At 37.0% G+C, this 20453-nt stretch overlaps 1 protein-coding gene across 2 annotated transcripts in view; it reads right to left on the bottom strand.

Moving 5' to 3' along the window:
* Positions 1-1312: 1312 nt before the first annotated feature.
* Positions 1313-20453, bottom strand: part of ACSS3 (acyl-CoA synthetase short chain family member 3) — a 63646-nt gene continuing 44505 nt past the window's right edge. For both annotated transcript variants that reach the window (XM_064731505.1, XM_064731515.1), the window contains 7 exons: positions 18542-18637; positions 15590-15653; positions 7958-8039; positions 6851-6973; positions 2325-2424; positions 2069-2244; positions 1313-1797 (listed from right to left, as the gene is read on the bottom strand). In XM_064731505.1, the coding sequence (XP_064587575.1) occupies positions 1732-1797; positions 2069-2244; positions 2325-2424; positions 6851-6973; positions 7958-8039; positions 15590-15653; positions 18542-18637 (707 nt within the window). In that variant the 3' untranslated portion in view covers positions 1313-1731. The remainder of the gene's footprint in view (positions 1798-2068; positions 2245-2324; positions 2425-6850; positions 6974-7957; positions 8040-15589; positions 15654-18541; positions 18638-20453) is intronic.

Below are 20453 nucleotides of genomic sequence, written 5' to 3'. Positions count from 1 at the left end.
AACTAACTGCCACTTCTATAAGAATTACTTCACAAAACTTTAAGGACATCTCTGAAGAGCAAAATTATTCCCAGTTTTAGATCTCCAACCTGTATATGTAGGATATCTACCATAAAGCATCATTAGCCTTTATTCAGTGTTTGCATGTTTTATTCCCTGTTCAGATTGTGATTTTCAATGGAAGAGAATAGCTGAGAGGGAGGAGGGTATCTTATGCAATGATTGGCAGGAAACAAGGACAGCACAGGCTCAAACTGGGCTGTTCTAACAAGACTGTATGACCTGGTTCAACATGACTGGCCCAGCTGTCTGCAGTCCCTAGTGAAAAACACATGGACATTTTATTCAGTTCTCATGTAAATGGTAGAGCTCACCAACACCAAAAAAGGGTCACAAGCACCAGGCACCACCAGGGTATGGCTCATGTTAAGTGGAACCTATTACCTTTTGGCTCCTACATCAATCTCTTGGTTTATTTCATCACTTTACAGGGATATCATCCATACCTCTATCCTCCACTACATAACAGTATTTCTGGAACCTTTTGGGGACCTCTCTTACACAACGACATCATCTGACTGATTTTTTTCTCAGGTTTTTTTACTTACTGATTTTTTCTCAGGTAAGCACTGCTGAGTTTGAGCAACTTCTCTGCTTTTATACTTTCCACATATCTATATATATAAGATCTATATATATAAGATGCTTCTATATATAAAAGCATCTACTCTTATAAGGACCTTCACATTTATTGTTCAATTAAATACCTGCAGTTTGAGAAGTAATGTATGTCAAAAGTGTATCCTCCATCCCCTGGCTTGTTGAGAACCCTGTACCTGTCTGGAATGGCCTATAAAGTCCAGAATGAGCTGCTTAGTATCCATATTTGCTAAATTTCTTGGTTATGTCTATCTCAGCCTAAAATGCTTAATTATGGCAGCAAAAGCACATTCTGGTGGTCTTCATCATAAGAGATAAAAACCACAAAAAAAAATTACCAGAAAATGCAAAGGATAAATGCCTGCCTTTATTTAATATACATGGGGTTTTCTGAATATTACTGTGGACCAATCAGGATTTTCACTGTGGACAAATCAAGATTTGAAAGCCAGGAATTACTTATCATTTTACAAAAAAGACTCTTCAGAAAGTCATTGAGTAAAAAGTGTATAGAAATTTAATTTATGGCAGAAAGACTTTGGAAAAAAAAAATTAAATCAAAAGAACTAATCTTAAAATTTTTAATTTTAGATAAAATCAAAAAGACAAGAACTTAAAATTTACAAGTAAGAACAATTTATGTCTGCAACAATTTTCACAATCAAATTCCTTTTTTACTTTCGTTTGTTCATGGTTTACCCTTTGTTAACTGCTTTAGGCAAACAAAAGTTACTGGTCACATTATAAAATAACAGATTGAAATGTAAGGTTACATGACACCAGATAAGATGGATAATCCAATGACTCCTTCCCTTTAAGTCTACAGCAATGAATTAATTCTATTTGCAATTCTTAGCCATCTTAATAACCAGAATATATTGACAGCATGTAGAGACTTCACTATGTGTCAGTGGCAGTGGTAAGATGGTAAAAAACACAGTAATGTTTCTGTAGTAAAAACATTTAGTCCCAAATCATTACTTGTTATTAAAATGTGCTATTAACAAAAAAAAAATGCTTCTTTGTATACTTGAATACAAATGAAATGCTCGTTATTATGTATTATCCCATTTAATTTTTCTTTAGCAATTCTTCAATGTATTTAAACACACTAGCATCTTCAATGGTTGGTGTTATCTGAAAAGTAAGAATACAGTAGCATGTAATAGTAGATAAGAATTTCACCCAGAGATTGTTCTAAATCTATACTTCGAAAGCAATCAAGAAAAAAGCATCTGTAAAGCTCTGAAACATGAAAATCTTTTGCATAATCTGCAATAGAAATAAAACAAAGTACTACCTAAAGTCATGGACCAGTTGCAGAACATTCAAGAGAATCAAAACCACCATGTTGTGCTTTGCATGTGCATGTGTGTCTAATCTATTGAAGCAAACATCTCTAACTTACCTTGTATGGCTTTCCACTGACAAGTGCAGAAAGAGCAGAACGTGGGATCTTGCCAGAGCGTGTTTTTGGCAGCTGTGTCACAAACATCCCCTTCTGGAAAGCTGCTACTGGACCAATGTTGGTCCGAACTCGCTCAACAATCTCTTTCAAAATCTTACTCTCTTGTGTCTTTACACCTAGTGAAGAAGGTAAAATCCTTTACCTTTTCTGAGACTTTTGCAAGTGTTAATGACATCAGTTATCAGTGAGTTCTCACCTTGTTTCAGTACACACAGTGCAAATGGAACATGTCCTTTTAAAGGATCCTCCTGGCCCACAACAGCACAGTCCGCCACAGCAGGATGGAAGAGAATACACTGAGGGATGGAAAAGAAAACAAAACTGAACCAATAATAGACAACATTTCAGTGAAAATAATGATATAGTCCGAAGAAATAACATAGACTTTTTCTTACATTTTGACAGCAAAAGGTCAGTACACCTTAGGATTCCAATTACATGTGTATATTTATTATTGAATATACTCACGCATGCTTTTCGAACAAACAGAAGAAATAAAAACTTTAGCAGCACAAAATAGAAATACTGAACAAACCTGAGGTAATTTCCTTACAGCTTTGTGAGAGTATCGCGTCTTAGGTTTTGTTAGTGAGATCTCTGCTGGAACAAATAACATTTGTCTAAAATTATGAGTAACATGGAACTTAAATTCAGGGAGTAAGGATGAAAACCACAGAAGCACTCCTACTACAGACTTACAAAGTCTATTGGTTAATTTTCTCTGACTCTTTTTTTTTTTCATTCTTTGTTCCTGTAAAAGCATAGTTTCAACCAAGGCCAAATACATGCCCAGCCTTGGCTTGCAGCCAGCCTAGCTTAGCTCACTCTCTTGAAAACATTAGTTCTCAGCTTCCTGAGACAAAAAAGGGAATTAAACCAGAGCTTCCTTCCTTCCTACTACATGTTTACACAACATCACATTGATAAAATATATCAAACTCTTTTTTAGGTAAAAAAATATAAGCTTCCAATTAGCCAGTTGAGGTACTCACTTCCAGGAAAACAGCCACCAAGATGTCTCAGTACATACCAAGATGTATGTCACCAAATCTGGGACAAAGCTGGCCTTAAGATGCCAGCAGTTGTGAATCCTCTTCCAAAGAAACTGGCTCTTTTTGCTTTACCCCCTCACCTTGGGGTGTTTTGCTGTCAACAGTGCTTTCAGCACTTTTCAGTCCTCTGGACTCGACCACAAGGAGGACCTAATGTGACCCTACACAGAAGCCACATAATGTGATTGTGCTTGTTAATTTATCTGTGCATACAAGGACTATCTGCTTGCTAATAACTGAACTTCACATACTGTGTTGCCAAAATCAAAGGTTATAGGAATAAAGACACTTTTTGGTTGTTTTTATTAAGTAGGAATACCATATTTGCATTGGCTACTCATACAATGGTGCAAGAATGTGAAAGACAGGAAAAGTACAGAGAAGACAGGAAGAAAAAAACTGAAAGACTGGAAAGCTAAAACACTGTTGCTCCAATTAAAAAAGGGAAGTTGTTATATGACCTGTTTATGAAACTGATGGGGAAAGGAATAACTCAAAGGGTGTATGATAACTCATCTTCAAAACAGACTTCACCATCCTTAGGCTTTATAGTCAAAACACGAAGGAGAAACTGACTCCACGTGTCATGGTCAATACAGCACACACCAAGCAGCTTTTAGCAAAATATATCCACTCAATGTGTTTCTAGCACACTTTGTCAGAAGCTATACTCATTTCACAAACTATGATCCTAGACATGCCCCATGCCAGAAAAAAGGCAAATGGAAAACACTGACCTGACAGTAGATGCATGCTCTATCGAACTACAGAAGCATGACCATTTATGCACAGCTTTTGAAACTGGATAATTTTTCACAGGAATTAAACATGATGTGCACAAACTAAATACAGAAGAGTGCACTGGGCTTATACCAGAATCAGAAGGGCAGAAGAGCCTGCTTCTAAAGCTGAATATACACAAATGCATTTGAATTCAGGTGTCCAAAAGTCATTGTACCCACACTGACAAATCATATAGGGATTAATCTTATGCAAGTTCAAATCCCTATAGAGTTTCAATGCATCACATACACTTAATGTACTTTGGTCACTTACAGGCCAGAGCCTCAGTAATTCCATTTCCTGCTATAAAAAACCATTTTTTCCTGCTCTAACTCTTGACTGTGGCCACAGAAACCTGATAGGCTTATATATATTAAAAAAAAAAAAAAAACCCAACAAAATAAACAAACCAAAAAACCAAAAACAGGAAAGAAAAAGACAATGAATTATGGAAAAGCAGACTATTAAGTCTATAACCACAGTAAATCAGTAAATACTGTTTTCCACAGGAACACAGAAGAAAGATTTACACTAAACTGTCATTACCATCAAATATCATAATTACCTACCAGGCATCAACAGGACTATCTAAGGTGGAGACCTGAACGTTGCCAGATTATTTTGTTGTACCTTGTTTTTGTACTTCTAGTCTGTCATTCATAAGTATTATGGTTAGCTGAAATAGTGTAGTTATTATAGTATTTTTCTACAGTCTATCCAAAGTTCTATCAACATGCCTCTGACTTTTCAAATGCTAACTTCAAATTACTGAAACCAGTAATTAGTAAATGCCAATTTTAAAATTATCAAACTTCATAAAACAACTGAAAAGAAGAACAGAAACAGCACTAGACATTTAAAAATTGATTAAAAGTAATAAAAAACTTCAGGAAGTGGAAATGGTTTTCCCAGTATGATCACTGGGCACAAGGATGGATGGCAAATGCTGTGGCAGACAGAACCATTGTGATCGGGGTAAGGGATTTCTCATGATGAATTCCTCAGTTCTCACGTCTGTTGCCTCAGATAGACTAGATTTGATTAAGCTTTTTTTTTATTTTTCAGGAAGGGTCAAGAAGGGATACCAGAGATCTACAGACCAAAGAAGAGGGATGGATCAACATGCAAGATGAGGTTCCCATAATGGCCACCATTCACAATTGGCCAGGTAAACTAACATCTACTGCACTGCAGTAAACATGGAGCTCCAATTGTATTAACAGATACATTAGACAAAGGAAAAACTTGTGTGGAACATAACAGAGAGAAAACACTTAGTCAAAGCACTAAGGAAGAACTAGTTAAACTTGTTATGCAGCTAAAATGTAAATGTAGATAACATACTTGCTCAACAAGGTGATTGTCAATTACATGGTGATTCAATGGACCTCTAATTCTGTATTTACTGATCCTACTGAGGAGGGAATTGTGGTCTTCTTAACACTTTCCCATTTAACTAGCAATTTGCTGTACATGCATTTGCATGTGATGTGCAACATCACTCTTGGTTTTTAGCTTTGTTCAAAAGGTGGAGAGAAAAGCTTCTAAAATGTTAGTGTCATGAAACATTAAGTTTCTAGGGGTAAAACCTAAATAGCAGGGAGAAAAACAGAGATGCTGAGCTCAGTGTAATGGATCCAAAGGTAATACAGCAGGTGAAGTGATTCAATTCATCATTTCTTACAGCAGCTTCAGACCCAGGCTGAAGCAAAGAAAATGCCCCGCTCGGCGCATGAGTAGTACAGCAGTAAGGGGTGGGGATGAGATTCCTGCTGTGCTTCAGTAAGGGAGCAAAAAACTACTTCTAAGGGAAAGAGGTTTAAGCAGACTGAAAGCATCATTATATCTCCAAAAACCTCAGTCAGGGCAGCAGCTGTTTCAGCTCCCTGGCTGATCAGTCCTTGATGGATTAATGTTTATGTGAACTTGTTCACTTCTGTGTAATTTGAATTTCTACCATTCTAAGTTTTCTAGTCTTCAAAATAAAGTAGTCACTAGACTAACAGATATTAAAAACCAAAAAACAACTTGCAGATTATTTTCTAATTCAGAGTTCTTAAATGCATATTTTTCTCTTGTACACGCCCAGCACACCTTTCCCTATACTCCCTGAATAAGCAATTGATATGTCATCAGGGAAATTTGTAACTAGCAATCAATCACAGTGACTCCAGAATGGTGAGAACAATCATATGAAATTCAGACACTATTATGAGCTTCATTATTTTCAACTTTTTTGAGTTGCATGGGTATTACATTAATGACTTTCAATTTAACAGCAGGGTTTTTTACTGAAATTTTCATTGTTCATTTAGCATTGCTCATACAATAAGAGACAAAACAGCTGTCAAAAAACTCTGAAGTCTTCCAACCAAGAACAAGCACTGAATATTAATCTCTGAAAAAAAAAAAAATCAGCCAACACTGATCATTGCATTTTAGGAAAAAAGTTTCTACTCCTAAGTAACTACAGTAGTTGGTGAAACTACCTGTCACACTGATACTACACTATCCTCCTGTATTCCCAAAATAATACATTATTTGAGCTAAAAGGTATGCTTTACCACATACCATCCTACCACACTGCTCCTTATCTCCACCATCAAATACCAAATTATGCCTGCCTTACCAATCCCACGGTATTTATTGACCCTGCTTATTATTGACTAAATTTGATTTTTTTTCTGGGAAGCATCTTAATAGGAAGAACCTGAAACAGGAAATACTTTGGTTAAAAGTACCAATGGAAATGCAAACAAAACAAGTAGAAAACAAATGAGAGATCTTTCTGTGTGAGACTTTGAGATGTGATGAAATGTGGGATTTTTAGTCTCAGCTTCCTGCATTCATCTCTCACTCTTCTATTTTGCTGTCAGGCAATGCTCACCTCTTCAATCGCACCAGCAGAAATTCTGTGTCCAGCAACATTGATCACATCATCAGCTCGAGACAGGACATACAGATAGCCAGCTTCATCCATATAACCAGCATCCATAGTATCATAATATCCCTAAATACAACACAATGAAAAATAAATTCAGAAAGACTACTAGGAATATTCATTAATTTACCAGGAAACACAAAAATAAAAAAAAAAAAAGACCTGTTTCACATTATAAATGCTTTTGGTGCTGGAAAGATTTAATTCTGTAATATTTGTCACAATTTCTATATAATATTATCCTGTACAGCTCCCTTTAGAGAAAGGTTTTGTTGTCTTTATTAATATAGAACAGAAAAAAAAAATAGATAAACCCTGACTTTTTTCCAACTCTTCTTACTTTGATGCCTGACAGCTTGAAGAATGATGTTGCCTGGATCTACACAAGGAAAATGGAATTACTGCAATATAATGACAGTTGTCAAATTCCTCCTAAAGATCCTCCTGTTTGCTGTATCCAAACATACACTGTCATCACGATGCAATTGCACACTAAAAATAATTTGTATGACCAATTCACTCATTTACTTTCATTGAGCCAAATCTTCCCCTTTGGGCATTTGTATAGGGCCAATCTACCTATTTCTACAAGGAAAGAAGTAAGCCAGTCCTTGGATAGCTCATCTGAGAAGGAAACATAACTAATACAGCAAAGAGTCTCCAAGTGTACTCAGATGTACAGTGGACAAGTGTTATTTTGGAGTGATATGAAGTTAGCGTGGCTGCATGCCAGCAGGAGGAGTGTATCTGAAGCTGTGCTAGTGTAAGGTTGCAGGTTTATATCTTAGATTAAATGACATGAAATGACTTTTTGGCTCAGAAGCTTATGGTTTACTTCTCTTTCAGATCTTAAAAAAACAACAGCATATGCAAGAGCTGAATTACAGGTGAAAAAGGATTTATCTTGAAATGGTTTTACTTATATATACATATATCAAAGACCTCCAATGAAATTGTGACAACTTATGATGAACTGTTTCCCAGTTTAAATCTATTATCATTCAGTTCTGAAGCATTACCAGAAGTTTAAATAGTTGATTTAATAATTCTTACTGGAAATTTTTGGAAATACAGCTTCTGAAAGGTTTCTTCATTTTCCCAAAGACCTGAGAAAGCTCCAGGAGGCAAAGGCAACCTTAAATAGAAAAGAACAGAAGGAAGTAGTAAGAAAAACAGATATAACAAATACAACTCATGTTCTCCATTCATTCTCTGTTTTCAGACAAATAATAATTGTCTCTACAATTATAGAACAGTTCAGCTTAATTACATGCTGGTAACCAATAAAAAAGGCTATATATTATTGTCATCAAATGTGTATAGCTCTGCAGGGTATCCAAGACCTTACCTTTTACATAATACAAGCACCTCAGTAAAATAATATCTGGTCTAGTAAACACTATATACTGTATTACAAATATGTTAACAGCATTTAGCTTTTAACACTTCTAAGGATTAAGTATCTGTTTGAAATTTGTGCACACACTATGATACAGGCAAATGCATTATTACAGGTCTCTCTTTCTCTAATGCCCATACACACCCACACATGCGTAGACAGATAAATTATGAGACATACAGATCTTCAGTTTCTGTAAAAAGATAAAACTCAAAGCACTTCAATCACAAGAATCTGAATAAAAATGCTTTTCTGATTAAACTGTGCATAATACTATTGGAAATACTGGAGAAGTTCTGTGAAAGTATATTGATACAAGTCACTAATAGAACTTTCTAAAATAATTGTACTTAAAGCTGCAAAATTCTGGATTGCTTTATTATTTGAGTTTTGAATACATACTAAAACCCTTCTTCAGTCAATGATATGGGCACGAGAAAATATGAGACACTTCACATACATATGTGTCAGCAGAGAAGCTGCAGAAGCCTCAGCTAAAAAAGTGCTAGTTTCTTTCTTCGAAGCTTTGACAGGGTCAAACACAGATTTCTTTAACTGCCTGAGAGATATATATTGAGGCATATCAACACAAGTTTTATGAAGCTTACCCCTAATAACAGAGATCATGTATACAAACATATTTATTTACATAAAATCATAAATGCACCATACAGATTTTGCTAGCACATGCCTGTCTTGCTAACTAGCAAGTATTTAGCCAGAGGTATTTTATTTTCTGTGATAGTATCCCTGTGACACCAGAAGGCAACATTTCTAGCAAAGAAACAGTTCTCGGTAGCATAGCAATTCTGGTGTCAGTACATGTCTACGATGGTCAATCACAAGAACAGGTGCCACCAGCCCTGGGACATGTACTTTTCTAACATTACATTTACAAAAAGAATAGTTATAATTTTATATATATATATATATATATATAGAGAGAGAGAGAGAGAGAGAGAGAGAAACACACTTCAAAAAAATCTTAGCTACAGTAAACCCAGTACAAACTACATTGAAAAGGTCATATCATCCAGCAATGATTTGAATGCCCGATTTTCTACAATCCTAGTTTTTTCAGCTTAATTCAGGTCAGCTAGCATAACAGAATATACTACTATAAATACTACTGCTTTTTCTCTGAGGGTTCTGGCTCAACACATCCCATACATCACATTCCTTGAAAGTACTGGGAAGGTATGGCCAGAAATGCCAAGACACTTCCCACGTAGCTACCCAGGGCTCAGGAGGGCAGGCTGGCTTCTGCCCATCTGGAAGAAATTCACTGCCCTATTTTAAGCGTTTCAAGCTTAGTAAGCATATCTGTGATATAAAAACATGACCCATAGAGAGCTTGCCTTGGAAAAAAAGATTAGAAAAACAATTTATTGATCCTGGTGTTTGTGTATGCATGCATTTAAAAGGGAAGAAAAAAATCTCTTGTTTAGATTCAAGAAAAGTCACCAGAGAGTGGCAGTTACTATGGTTGCTACCTGGTTGCTAATAGTACAGCAATTCATAAAAGCGTCAGTCATTGCAAATTTCGCACTTTAAATTTATTTAGCAGTCTAACATCTTTGTGATGGGAGAGAAAGAACAATTCATATTGACAAACGCCTTAACTTCCCCACAGCTCTATTCAATACTTTGCAGTTAGTCACTGAATATAAAAAACCAGTTTTATTGCTGAAATTAGAAAAGCATTTTCTTTTCTGTCATTGTTTAAAAATCTAAACAGAGAAGTGTGGAATATATCACCAAAAATAAAAGCCTCACTTTCACTATTTGTTTTCCTTGTCCTTTTTTGGATTTTTTTTTTTTTTTCAAATGGGGAGACTGGGGGTGTCTCATGTTCCAGTTTGGTGGGGGTTTTTTGCTTGTTTGTTGGGGTTTTTTTAGGAAAGTTGTATTGATAAACATATCCACAGAGTATATTTTTTCTGTGTCTGTGGAAGCCAGACTGCTGAATTAGTGGCTACCACAGGTATCTCTGTAAACTACATCGTAACAGAATACAGATATCTGAAAATCTTCCATGGCTTTCTGTGAAAGATTACTTGAAATTAAGACCCCATTCATCCACTAAGCAAAAAGTGAATGCCCTCTTCCATGCGTCAGTCTTTCAGCACAATAATTCCAGAGCGATAGCCACAAACAATTCTTTGATGAGAGCAGAGTTCTTGGCATCATGATTTAGTAGAATTTCTAGGTTCTGTGCAAACTCAAATTAATAAAGGTAGAATAATTCAGCTTGCCAGAACATCATTATGCATATTGAAATTTTGTCAGGACATCAGAATTAAAATGTCCAGAGCCAAATATACCTCAAAACCCCTGCTGTCAGTGGGAATGCTGCCAAAAATTCCAAAGAGAGCAGAACTGGATCATAATTACATGCAAGGAGCCAGAAGAGAGAAAATGAGACTGTCCAAAAATAAGAGCAACCTGAAAACAGACATCTCTTGTTTTTATCAACCCCTCTATAAAAGGAACATTTTGAGATGTTTGATTTGGGTCTTTTTTTGCCCGAGAAAATGTAACACACACCCACAATAACTCAGCATTTAAGTACTGTTGCCTCTTTGTCTATAAACTGAGTTGATACGCAAGATCTTTTGGCAATATTTTTACAAAGAGATATATTTACCAAAAATGCCAGGAATGCATATGTAAGCATGACTGCTTTCCTTTCACAAGGGACAGGATCACAGAAGGCCAAGACAGGAGTAGGTAGGTTAGTTCATTATCATTTTCACAATATACAAAGAAGTTTGCTTTGCTTGGTTTCCCCTTGGGACATATTTACTGTATTTCTGTAGCTGTCTGTTACCAGCACTGTAACAGCAGTACAAATTATGCTATTCAACATTTACTCCAGTCAAAGAAAAATTAAAATTGTTGAATTACAAGAATACAGATCCAGACCTATTTCTCATTTAAAGGTTGAATACATTCAAAACAGCATCAGAGAAATGAGGCAAGCTACGTAAATTAATGATTTAAATCATATGGGTTCATTTAACAAAGATTCATTCTGGTTACATTTTACAAAGATAAGCAGGTAATTTCATTATAAATTGGAGAGACTAAGATGAATGAGCCTGACAGCATCACAAAAAAACTCTGAAGTATTTTAAATGACAATTATTATTTGTTTTTTTAAGCATTGTTTCACAGGTAATTTTTTTTTTTATACAACAGTGGTAGACCTTCCAAAGAACAGTCCACCTTTAGCTTAGCCCAAGAAATCTGACTCCCACGTAGGACATCCTTACAAATGCCACTCATCAAAATAGTGTAAGATTCCCTGTAAATGTAACCAAGCAATTATAGACAGAGAACTCAAAAGAGAATTTGCATAGACAAGCAGATTTCTGAAATGAAATAATAAATTATTGGAGATGTAGTTCAGAAAAGACATTCTTTTGTTTTATGGTAGGCAATGATACTCAGAGGCTATTCATTACAGCCAGTCAAAGTAAATACAAGCCACTGTTAAATGAGTTTGGGCTTCTGAATGGAACAAAATAATCTCAACTGGCAGCTATAATTATTACTCAGCATTTACGTAGGGTTGTGCATAAACATCACTCATAAAAATTTTTGATTGCAAATTTGAAAAGCATCTGGAAGCTTTTTCAAAGTCTAGGAACAACAATGCAGAAAAAAGGGTGAAGACTACAGGATCTTGAACATTCATCAGTCTGCATGAAATATTATTTTAGTTAGCTGAAAGGAGTTACAAAAGTAGTTGATCTCAGTGTGGCTTTTGCTTGAGTGGGAAAAGAGAAAAAGTCATCAAAAACTAGTGAAAGTGCTTGGAAAAATTTCAAAGTAAAGAAAGTTCAAGTGGTATTTACATGTACTCAGCCAGAGATCTGCTAGAAAAACTATCTTTGGACAAACTGCTCTCCCATTGGAAGACCTACTTATTGTTCTTTCTGTAAAGGGAAAAGTCAAAGCTGACCAACATATAGAAGGATGTTAGGAAGAGAGATCTTTTGCACAGGTATTTAAACTGACCTTCCATATAACACAGGCTGAAAGATGCCATCTACGAAATCCTGCCTCAATCCCACAACTTTTGGTTAAAATAGGTATCTAGGTTAGGCCTAAAAACATCAAAGTAAACCACCATACTCCCAAGAATTTACTCCAAAGTCTTAATACTTTCACTGCTAAAACAGTGCTTTATTTGTCATCTGAATGCATCTAGCTTCAGCTTCCAATTTATTTATGCTAGATTAAACAGCCATCTCTCAGGGATTTTTTTTACTCCTGGCCCTTAAAAGGTTACTATTCTAATGATCTTGGGTGAATTACATACCACAGCTTTTCATACCATGCAGATTCTAGCCCTCAGGTCACTCTCATTCATATCTTCCTCAAAATGCAGTCACTCTCTCAATAGTCTTGAAATACAGTCATGAGAACGGAGCATAATGCAACAATGGACGTACTAACATCACATCCACAGACAATAATGTTGGCTCCTCTTCAGTTTCCCTACTGAATAACAAGGGATCATATAGCCTGCAGTTACACTAACAGCTACATATACAAGTGTATTTTCAAGTGTGCATTAATTACAGGATGTAAGAATAGATATTTTAAATACTGTACTTAGGAAAACTGCAGGCCTCAAGCAGTCCCAAATAGTCTTTACCAGGAGTTAGTCTGGGATAAAAACAACCAAAAGCTGCAGTTTACCACTTCTGCACAGCTGTCATTGTAAGTAGTGCATGGTCACTCTCCAAGAAATACTGAAGTATATTTCTCAACTCACCTATGCCACAGGTGAAGCAAATCCCTGTGTTTTTTCATATTTTAATAGGCTGTATGACACAATAATAGTCAGAACTATCCTGAGTCCCCCATTTTCCTCCAGCTGCAGGGGGACATGCCCTGGGCTGACAAACAAACACTGCTAGCAACAAGGATCATCTCCACTAATTTAAAGGGTCTGTACATGTAGAAGACTGCTGAAGAGTGAAATGCCTCCTTTGAAGGAGGACTTCATGAAACCTTGATTTAATCAAAAAAATAAAATAAACAATACAATAAAAACAGACATGATCGAATAATAGTATCCCTGTGAGATTACACTTTCTTGTGTGATACACTGAAAAAAACAAACAAACAAAAAAATCCCTCTTTTCATTATTAATTCATTTGACTGCATCAAAAGTCATGCTAAGCAAGATAAAACAAAACAAATGAAACAACAACAAATCAACATATTAACATATTTGTAATCCCTTGAGAAAACATCTAAATGTGGAGCAACATTAGGGAAGTCTGTCTTTCAACTTGTTTGGCAGAGTTGCTAAACATGGAGTTCATTCCACTCCTCTTTTGGTAGATAAGACTAAGTACCTACTTATATATAATAAAGAATAAAGGTGATTTATTCCATCCTAGTTGAATAACTAGGCATGAATAATATAATGAATAACAATAACTAATCTGAATATCTAAGCAGTTAGCTTACAAAATACCTTTCTCTCTCCACTGATTACAATCCTGTGTTTTATTATGGCTTCAGGCACTGCAGAGGTGAGTGCTTTGAAAAACAGTTTTCCACCCTGAGCTGGGTTACTGATACTGCAAACCAAAGTCTACAAAAGGTTGGAGCAATTTTAAATAGTTGTGCTTGGTAAGAATGTACATACTCAACAATGGAGTGAATGCACAATCTTACACGTGTCTCAAGAAAACTACGCCTAAATATGAGTCTGCTGACTCGGGGGAGCTAAACGGAGGCCTCTGTGTCCTGTTGGCTTAGCTGAAGATGCTGAGAATGAGGCAGGGTAAAGACTTCATCCTGAACACACACATCTGCATCAGACAGTGCAATGAGTCCATGTGATACTACTTCAGTCTCCACAGGGCTCTAGTTACATAAGGCCAGTGGTACAGCTGAGTAAAAAGCCTCCCCACCTCGGCGGCTCCACCTCCCACGCGAGCACTGCGCCAGCCCACCCACACTGCTGGCACTGCACGTCTGCAGCTCCAGAGCCTGCAGCTCCTGTCTCTCACCCCAGCTCGTGTGCCTCAGCCAACTGCAACCTCAGACAACTGTGCTAACAATTCAACAAAATTGGTACATCCGTCCCAGTGCTTCAGCTTTTGACCGGTTTTCAGTTCACTGAAGGTTAATACTAATCTTTGCATTTCCGTTCATTTGTCTAAGCAAGCAGTGAAGACTGAGCTACCACAACTCTCCAAAAATCTGCCATAGAAGAAATGGATGAATACATTTCCTTTGGGACTTGTATTATATCACAGTTAGAAAGTGTTCAGAGTTGAAGTTATTTTCTGTGACTGAAAAAAAAGGTGGGCGCAGATACCACATTCATCACAAAGCAGGTGTCTCTCTCTGAGGAAAAAAAATGTTTGAGGAAAATGCCATTAGTCTGAAAGCCTGTAAAACATCAGAATACAGAGGTGGCATGGGCTGCAAAGAGCATTAGCCCATAGAATACTGTGGGAGTAAGGAAAGATCCTGGCAACAGTGAGAAGGCAGCAGGCAAGATAAATGTAAGTGATGTTCACAGGGTGATCTAAACAGAGTCCTTTTTATCTAAGGAAATGTGCCTTAGAAAGGTGTACTTTCAAAAAGAATATTAGAGTTTATGGAACTCATCTGTCAGAAGTCTGGTAAATGGTACTAAAAATCACCTACATGATGCACAGCAGAGTTTTTGGGTTTTTTTTCCCTGAAGTCCTTTCCTGCATGTATTTTCCTTTCCTGCAAGTACTGGTCCAAATGAGCGCTCTTTCATGCAAAGCACACACAGGAACATCTTGTGTTTTTTCTTTACAGAGAACAGAAAATACATGTTCTCCCTCTAAGAAGGTGCATCAGCTGGGATTAGGAGATCATGAAAGAAGAGGCAACATCACACCTGTAAGGTGAAGCATGCCAATCTGTACTGCTGTACTATTTCACTAAATGGAAAAATAAAATAGTGAAGGGAATGATTCAGGATCTTGCTCATACATTATAAGAGAAAGGCATCATTCTGTGCCAACACTGATAATTAAGAAAATGGTAAACTTTGCTATAGTCTAAGAAAAACTCATTCATTCACACAACTTTGTCTGCAATTTTTCAGCATTAATGAACATAAAACATTCAGGAAGTTTGGTATCAGTATCAGAGACAGACACACTTTTCAATCCTCATTACTTCAATTATTCTTATTTTTATATAAACTTTAGTCAAAAGATAATCAACCCATGTATGAAGTTTCTTTTAACTGTATGATATTTATTTTTCTTACTTTACCACAATATTTCCCAAAGTCTTTGCCTTCACTGGTTTCTTATTTTCATCCAGAATCATGACTGTAAAAAAATAATATAGGAAGGAAACTCAAGTTTAGTAGTGTATTTTTAGGTGAAGGTAAATGTCTTTGTTTATGGATATCAACTTATGTCACACTTCAGGATGGCAATACACCAAGCAACAGAAGGAATTAAGTAATTTGGGAGTGCCAAACTGGATAATTTTATGACTTTATTAACATTCAGCCTTAAGTACAAAAAGTCTTAAATAATACTTGTGCTTTGGAAGCAGAAATAGCACAAAGTCCCAAAAGGGAAAAACAGAACTAAAAAGTAAAAGACTGGAAAATCTGAACTTCTACACAGCAAAGAACCATTAAGATATGTGACAAATATAAATTAAAAATACATGACAAGAGCAAGACATAACAACCAAGATGACTGAAGCCTAACCCAGTTCACGTGAGAAATACTGTTAGCAGTAAATAAGTACATCTGGTTTTCAAAGGCTCTCAGGAATCTCAGAAAAATGCCCATCAGCTAGCAAGGTTCACTGTAGTCCAGCGTAAAGAGATCAAGTAATTCTTGAAGTACCCAAAGCTGCACAGCAGGGTAATGCTCAAAGTACAGGATAGAATCCAGACTTGCCAAATGAAGCCTTTTCCCTGATGGCAGGGCTTCAGTGAAAGCATCCATATCCTGATAGTGAGATTTCTGAGGAAATCATCTGAAATGGCCTCTTTTGTGCAGTTATCTGGGAAATGAAGCTACTAAAACCATCCATTCCATCTCAAGGTGTGGGCATAAGAAAGGAATGAAAGATACCACCTTGGCCTATGATAATGAAATTACATAAGGTGAAGCAACTAAACCATAGAAAAACAGGGAGGGAAGATTCTGACAGACTGGACTGATAAGAATTACATGCCTTTTGAAGCCTGCCCAAGAAATGAAAGCAATGTTCAGCTGTATCTAAATATCTACAAATAATCTTACATTCTGGATTACAAAATTCCAGAGGAAATGGGGAAAAGTGGACGACAGACTTCTAACAAAAACTCTGCTACAACCTATATGAGTAATATCATATCCTATCTCTCCAAAGAGCACCAACATCTGTAATTTATTCCTTCTGGCTGAAGCTATTCCTTCGAAGATGATGGTAATTTTAAAGTCACTGAAGAGCCTGCTGGAAGCAATGGCTCCACACACAGACACAGACAAGTACACAAGGTCAGTTTTACACAGACCACTTGTGTAGCTGTCAGTGTTTTCTCTCCTATTTTTATGATACTAAGTAAAATCTAATCAGTTTACTGTAACTGTTTCATCAAGGTACAAATCCCAGTATATACCCTTGCAAGCTACATACTTCAATGTAGAAAAACTTGGGGAAGTGACATACTATGCTGCTCACTCCTGAATTACTGAAGAACTGACTTGTTTCTTCAAAATGTGGGACCTGCTTCAGTCTGAAAATGCACTGCAATCACCTGCAAAGGTTCAAGCAGATCAAGGGAAAAGCACAGTATAATGTCTGATTAAAGGCAACAGAATTTAATATTTTATCTTGACTCACTTTTAAATGCAATTTGTGCCCCTACACTTTGATATCATAACTTTTATTCCTTTTGTCCCTAAAAATCATCAACAAATCAGTTTCTTTTTAGCAATATGTAACAGGAAAGAATTTTTACATGTTAAAAAAAAAATAGATCTTGCAACTTCCTTTATATTGCAGCATGTCTTTACCAGCCATTTAGAGTTGCATGTATAAACTAAAACCACTTCTAACTGGCATAAGGATCTTCTCTAATTAAATGTAGTAACAGCAGAAAAACAACACCAAAGAGAAGTGGATGACAGCATGACAGCAGCCAAAATAGAGTAATTTTTAAAAATCACTAGTTTATGAATAGCTGCATTACAGGACATATTTGGTCAAAGACTGAAAGAAGTAAAATTATTCTGTAAATCTTTAGTGAATTTCAGTGCTCATTTTTTGTTTCCTTTATATGGTATGTTAAAGACATTTCCATCATTCTCTTTGAAGAAAATTTTTACTTACACTAGTCCCAATATTCCAAAATATTCACCAGAAACTTTTGTATTTTTGTTACGTATATTTCTTCCTAGTCCAGACTATCATCTGATAACATGTGTGATGCAATTACATTCTTTCACCCTTACCTAGTTACTAGAACTCTGGAGAAACTTTATGGCTTTGTTTTTAAGCTATTGCTCATCTTCACACCATAACTGTAAGTGCAGAAACCAAGAGTGTTAAAAATATTGGAGTTTTTTTTTTAATATTCATCACCATTTTCATGTATTAAAAGAAAATAACAGCTTAGATCTTTCTGACCAATGATGTGAGAACTTTTTCTGAACCACTTGATCTTTAATGTAACTATTTTTCAGATTTCAAGAAACTCTTTAAAATTGTGTTCAAATCAGGGTTCCCAGGTACTAAAATGCATTCTCAGTCCTGTAGCTGCACCCCTACATGCAAATACCTTCCAGACAATGAGTTCTCATCCTTTTTGTGCTGGTCCATAGCCTACCATTTCTCCTGGCTGGAAATAAAAATGCTGCACAGGTACTGAAAGACAGTTTGCTTAACAACTCTCTCAAGTTGTGCAGAAGTGCAGAAATGCATATAGAAGTATAGATGAGCAATGTGCCAAAGTATATGCTGGCCTTTTCATATAATAAAGGCAAAACTAGTTGATCAATTTTCTTGAAGATGACTCTGAATTTTTTATTCAGAATCACATTCTACAACACACAAGAAAGCAGGGAGTAGGAAAATACCTTAATAAGACTGTAATTTTCCTTTACTACAAGATATGACAGGATCACTTACTCAGGAATATGACAATTAAGGAGCACTTACTCAGGAATATAAGCAATGTCCTTTCTTAGTAACATTTTTAGCACAGTCTTACCATTATATCCTGGCACTGGTTTTCCTGCCTGTCCAGGTGGAGGTGTTGTAGAGTTCCCCAAACCAATGCAGGAAGCCGTAATTGCAGAACCAGATTCTATTAAGAGAACACACATACCGTCAGTTAAGGCTGGGTTTAGTTCCATTCAGTATTTACTAGTTCTACGTTTTTTGATGCTCAGCACATTTAAATTAAAAAAAAAAAATCCTAGACAAACAGCAGAAGATTTAGAATTCACAGAATCATAAAATATGCTGAGTTGGAAGGGACTCCCAGATATCACTGAAGTCCAACTCCTGGTAATGCACAGGACACCTCCAGGAATCAAAACGTGTGCCTGAGAACCTTGTCCACACACTTCTTGAACTCTGTCATGGTGCTGTGATCACTGCCCTGGGGAGCCTGTTCCAGTGCCCAACCACCCTCTGGGTGAAGAGCCTTCTCCTAATATCCAATCTAAACCTCCCTTGGCTCAGCTTCATGCCATTCCCTTGAATTCTGTCACTGGTCACAAGAGGGAAGAGATTGGTACCTGCCCCTCCACTTCCTCTTGTGAGGAAGTCGAAGGCCACAGTGACGTCTCACTTCAGTCACTTTCAGGCTGAACAGACCAAGTGACCTCAGCTGCTCCTCATACAGCTCCCCCTCAAGGCCATTCACCATCTTTGTAGCCCTTTTTGGGATACTTTCCAATAGCTTTATCATTTTTATATTATGGCACTCAAACCTGCCCCAGCACTGGAGGTAAGGCTGCTCCAGTGCAGAGCAGAGCAGGACAATCCCCTCCCTTGCACAGCTGGTGATGCTGTGCCTGATGTCCCCAGGACAGGGCTGGCCCTCCTGGCTGCCAGGGCACTGCTGACCTATGTTCAACTTGCCATTGACCAGGATCCCCAGGTCTCTTTCCACGACACAGCTTTCCAGCCTCTTATTCCCCAGCCTGTACACCCAGGGCTGTCCCACCCCAGGTGCAGAATCCAGCCCTTGTCTTTGTCTAACTTTCTTGTCTCATTTCTGCTTACTCTGACAACCTCTCTATAATCATTCCAATTGGCCTGATCCTGCTTCCATCTCCTGTGTATTTCCTAGACACACTTAAGTAATGACAGGAGTTCTTAACTCATCCACATAGACCTCTTCCCCCTTTGCCTGATTTCTCGCCCATCAGGATGCATCATTCTTGAGTCTGGAGGAAGTGATCCTTGAATATCAACCAACTCCCTTGGAACCCTCATCACTGCAGGATCTGTTCCTACAGGATTCTTTCAAGAAGACCTTTCAAGGTTGAAGTTAGATCTCCTGAAGCCTGAAGTCCATGATTACAGGCTTGCTGTCCTGTTTCCTCATTGCCCACTACTAAATTCCACAACAGTCATTACATCCAAGGCTACCCTCAACTTTCACATCTTCAACAAGGCATTCATTACCTGTTTGTTAGTATAAGGCTTAGGAGCACACCACGGCTCAATGGATCCTCCACTACTTGTGTCAGAAACTTGTCATCAATGCTTTCCAGTAATGCTGGCACCTTCCTAATCATCCCCACAGTTAAGTAGCTAGCAATCCTTCCTTCCTCACCTTCCTCTCTTTTCAGGTAACATTTTTATACTACCACACTTGTTATCATAGAAGAATAAATACTACCAAGTGATATAAAAGAGAGTCTAAGACTGAAAAAATCCCAGTTGCTCTTCACTCTTCCCCTCTAAGGAAGCAATCTACAGAAATTACTTTGAAATGCTGCTGTAACTCTGAGCCACAGAAAACAAAGTGTAGCAGAAACACGGGATGAGACTTTACTTTAAAAACATGACTCTATCATTCTGATGGTGTCTCAGGTCACTTGGCCTGGAATGCATAGTTCATGCCTAGCAAACAAAGTAGGTTTCTCCCTAGCTGTATATGTATATGT

Source organism: Zonotrichia leucophrys, chromosome 1A, assembly GCF_028769735.1.
Source record: "Zonotrichia leucophrys gambelii isolate GWCS_2022_RI chromosome 1A, RI_Zleu_2.0, whole genome shotgun sequence".
NCBI lineage: Eukaryota > Metazoa > Chordata > Aves > Passeriformes > Passerellidae > Zonotrichia > Zonotrichia leucophrys.
The sequence above is the reverse complement of the archived record's forward strand: the minus strand, read 5'-3'. Positions and strand labels throughout refer to the sequence as shown.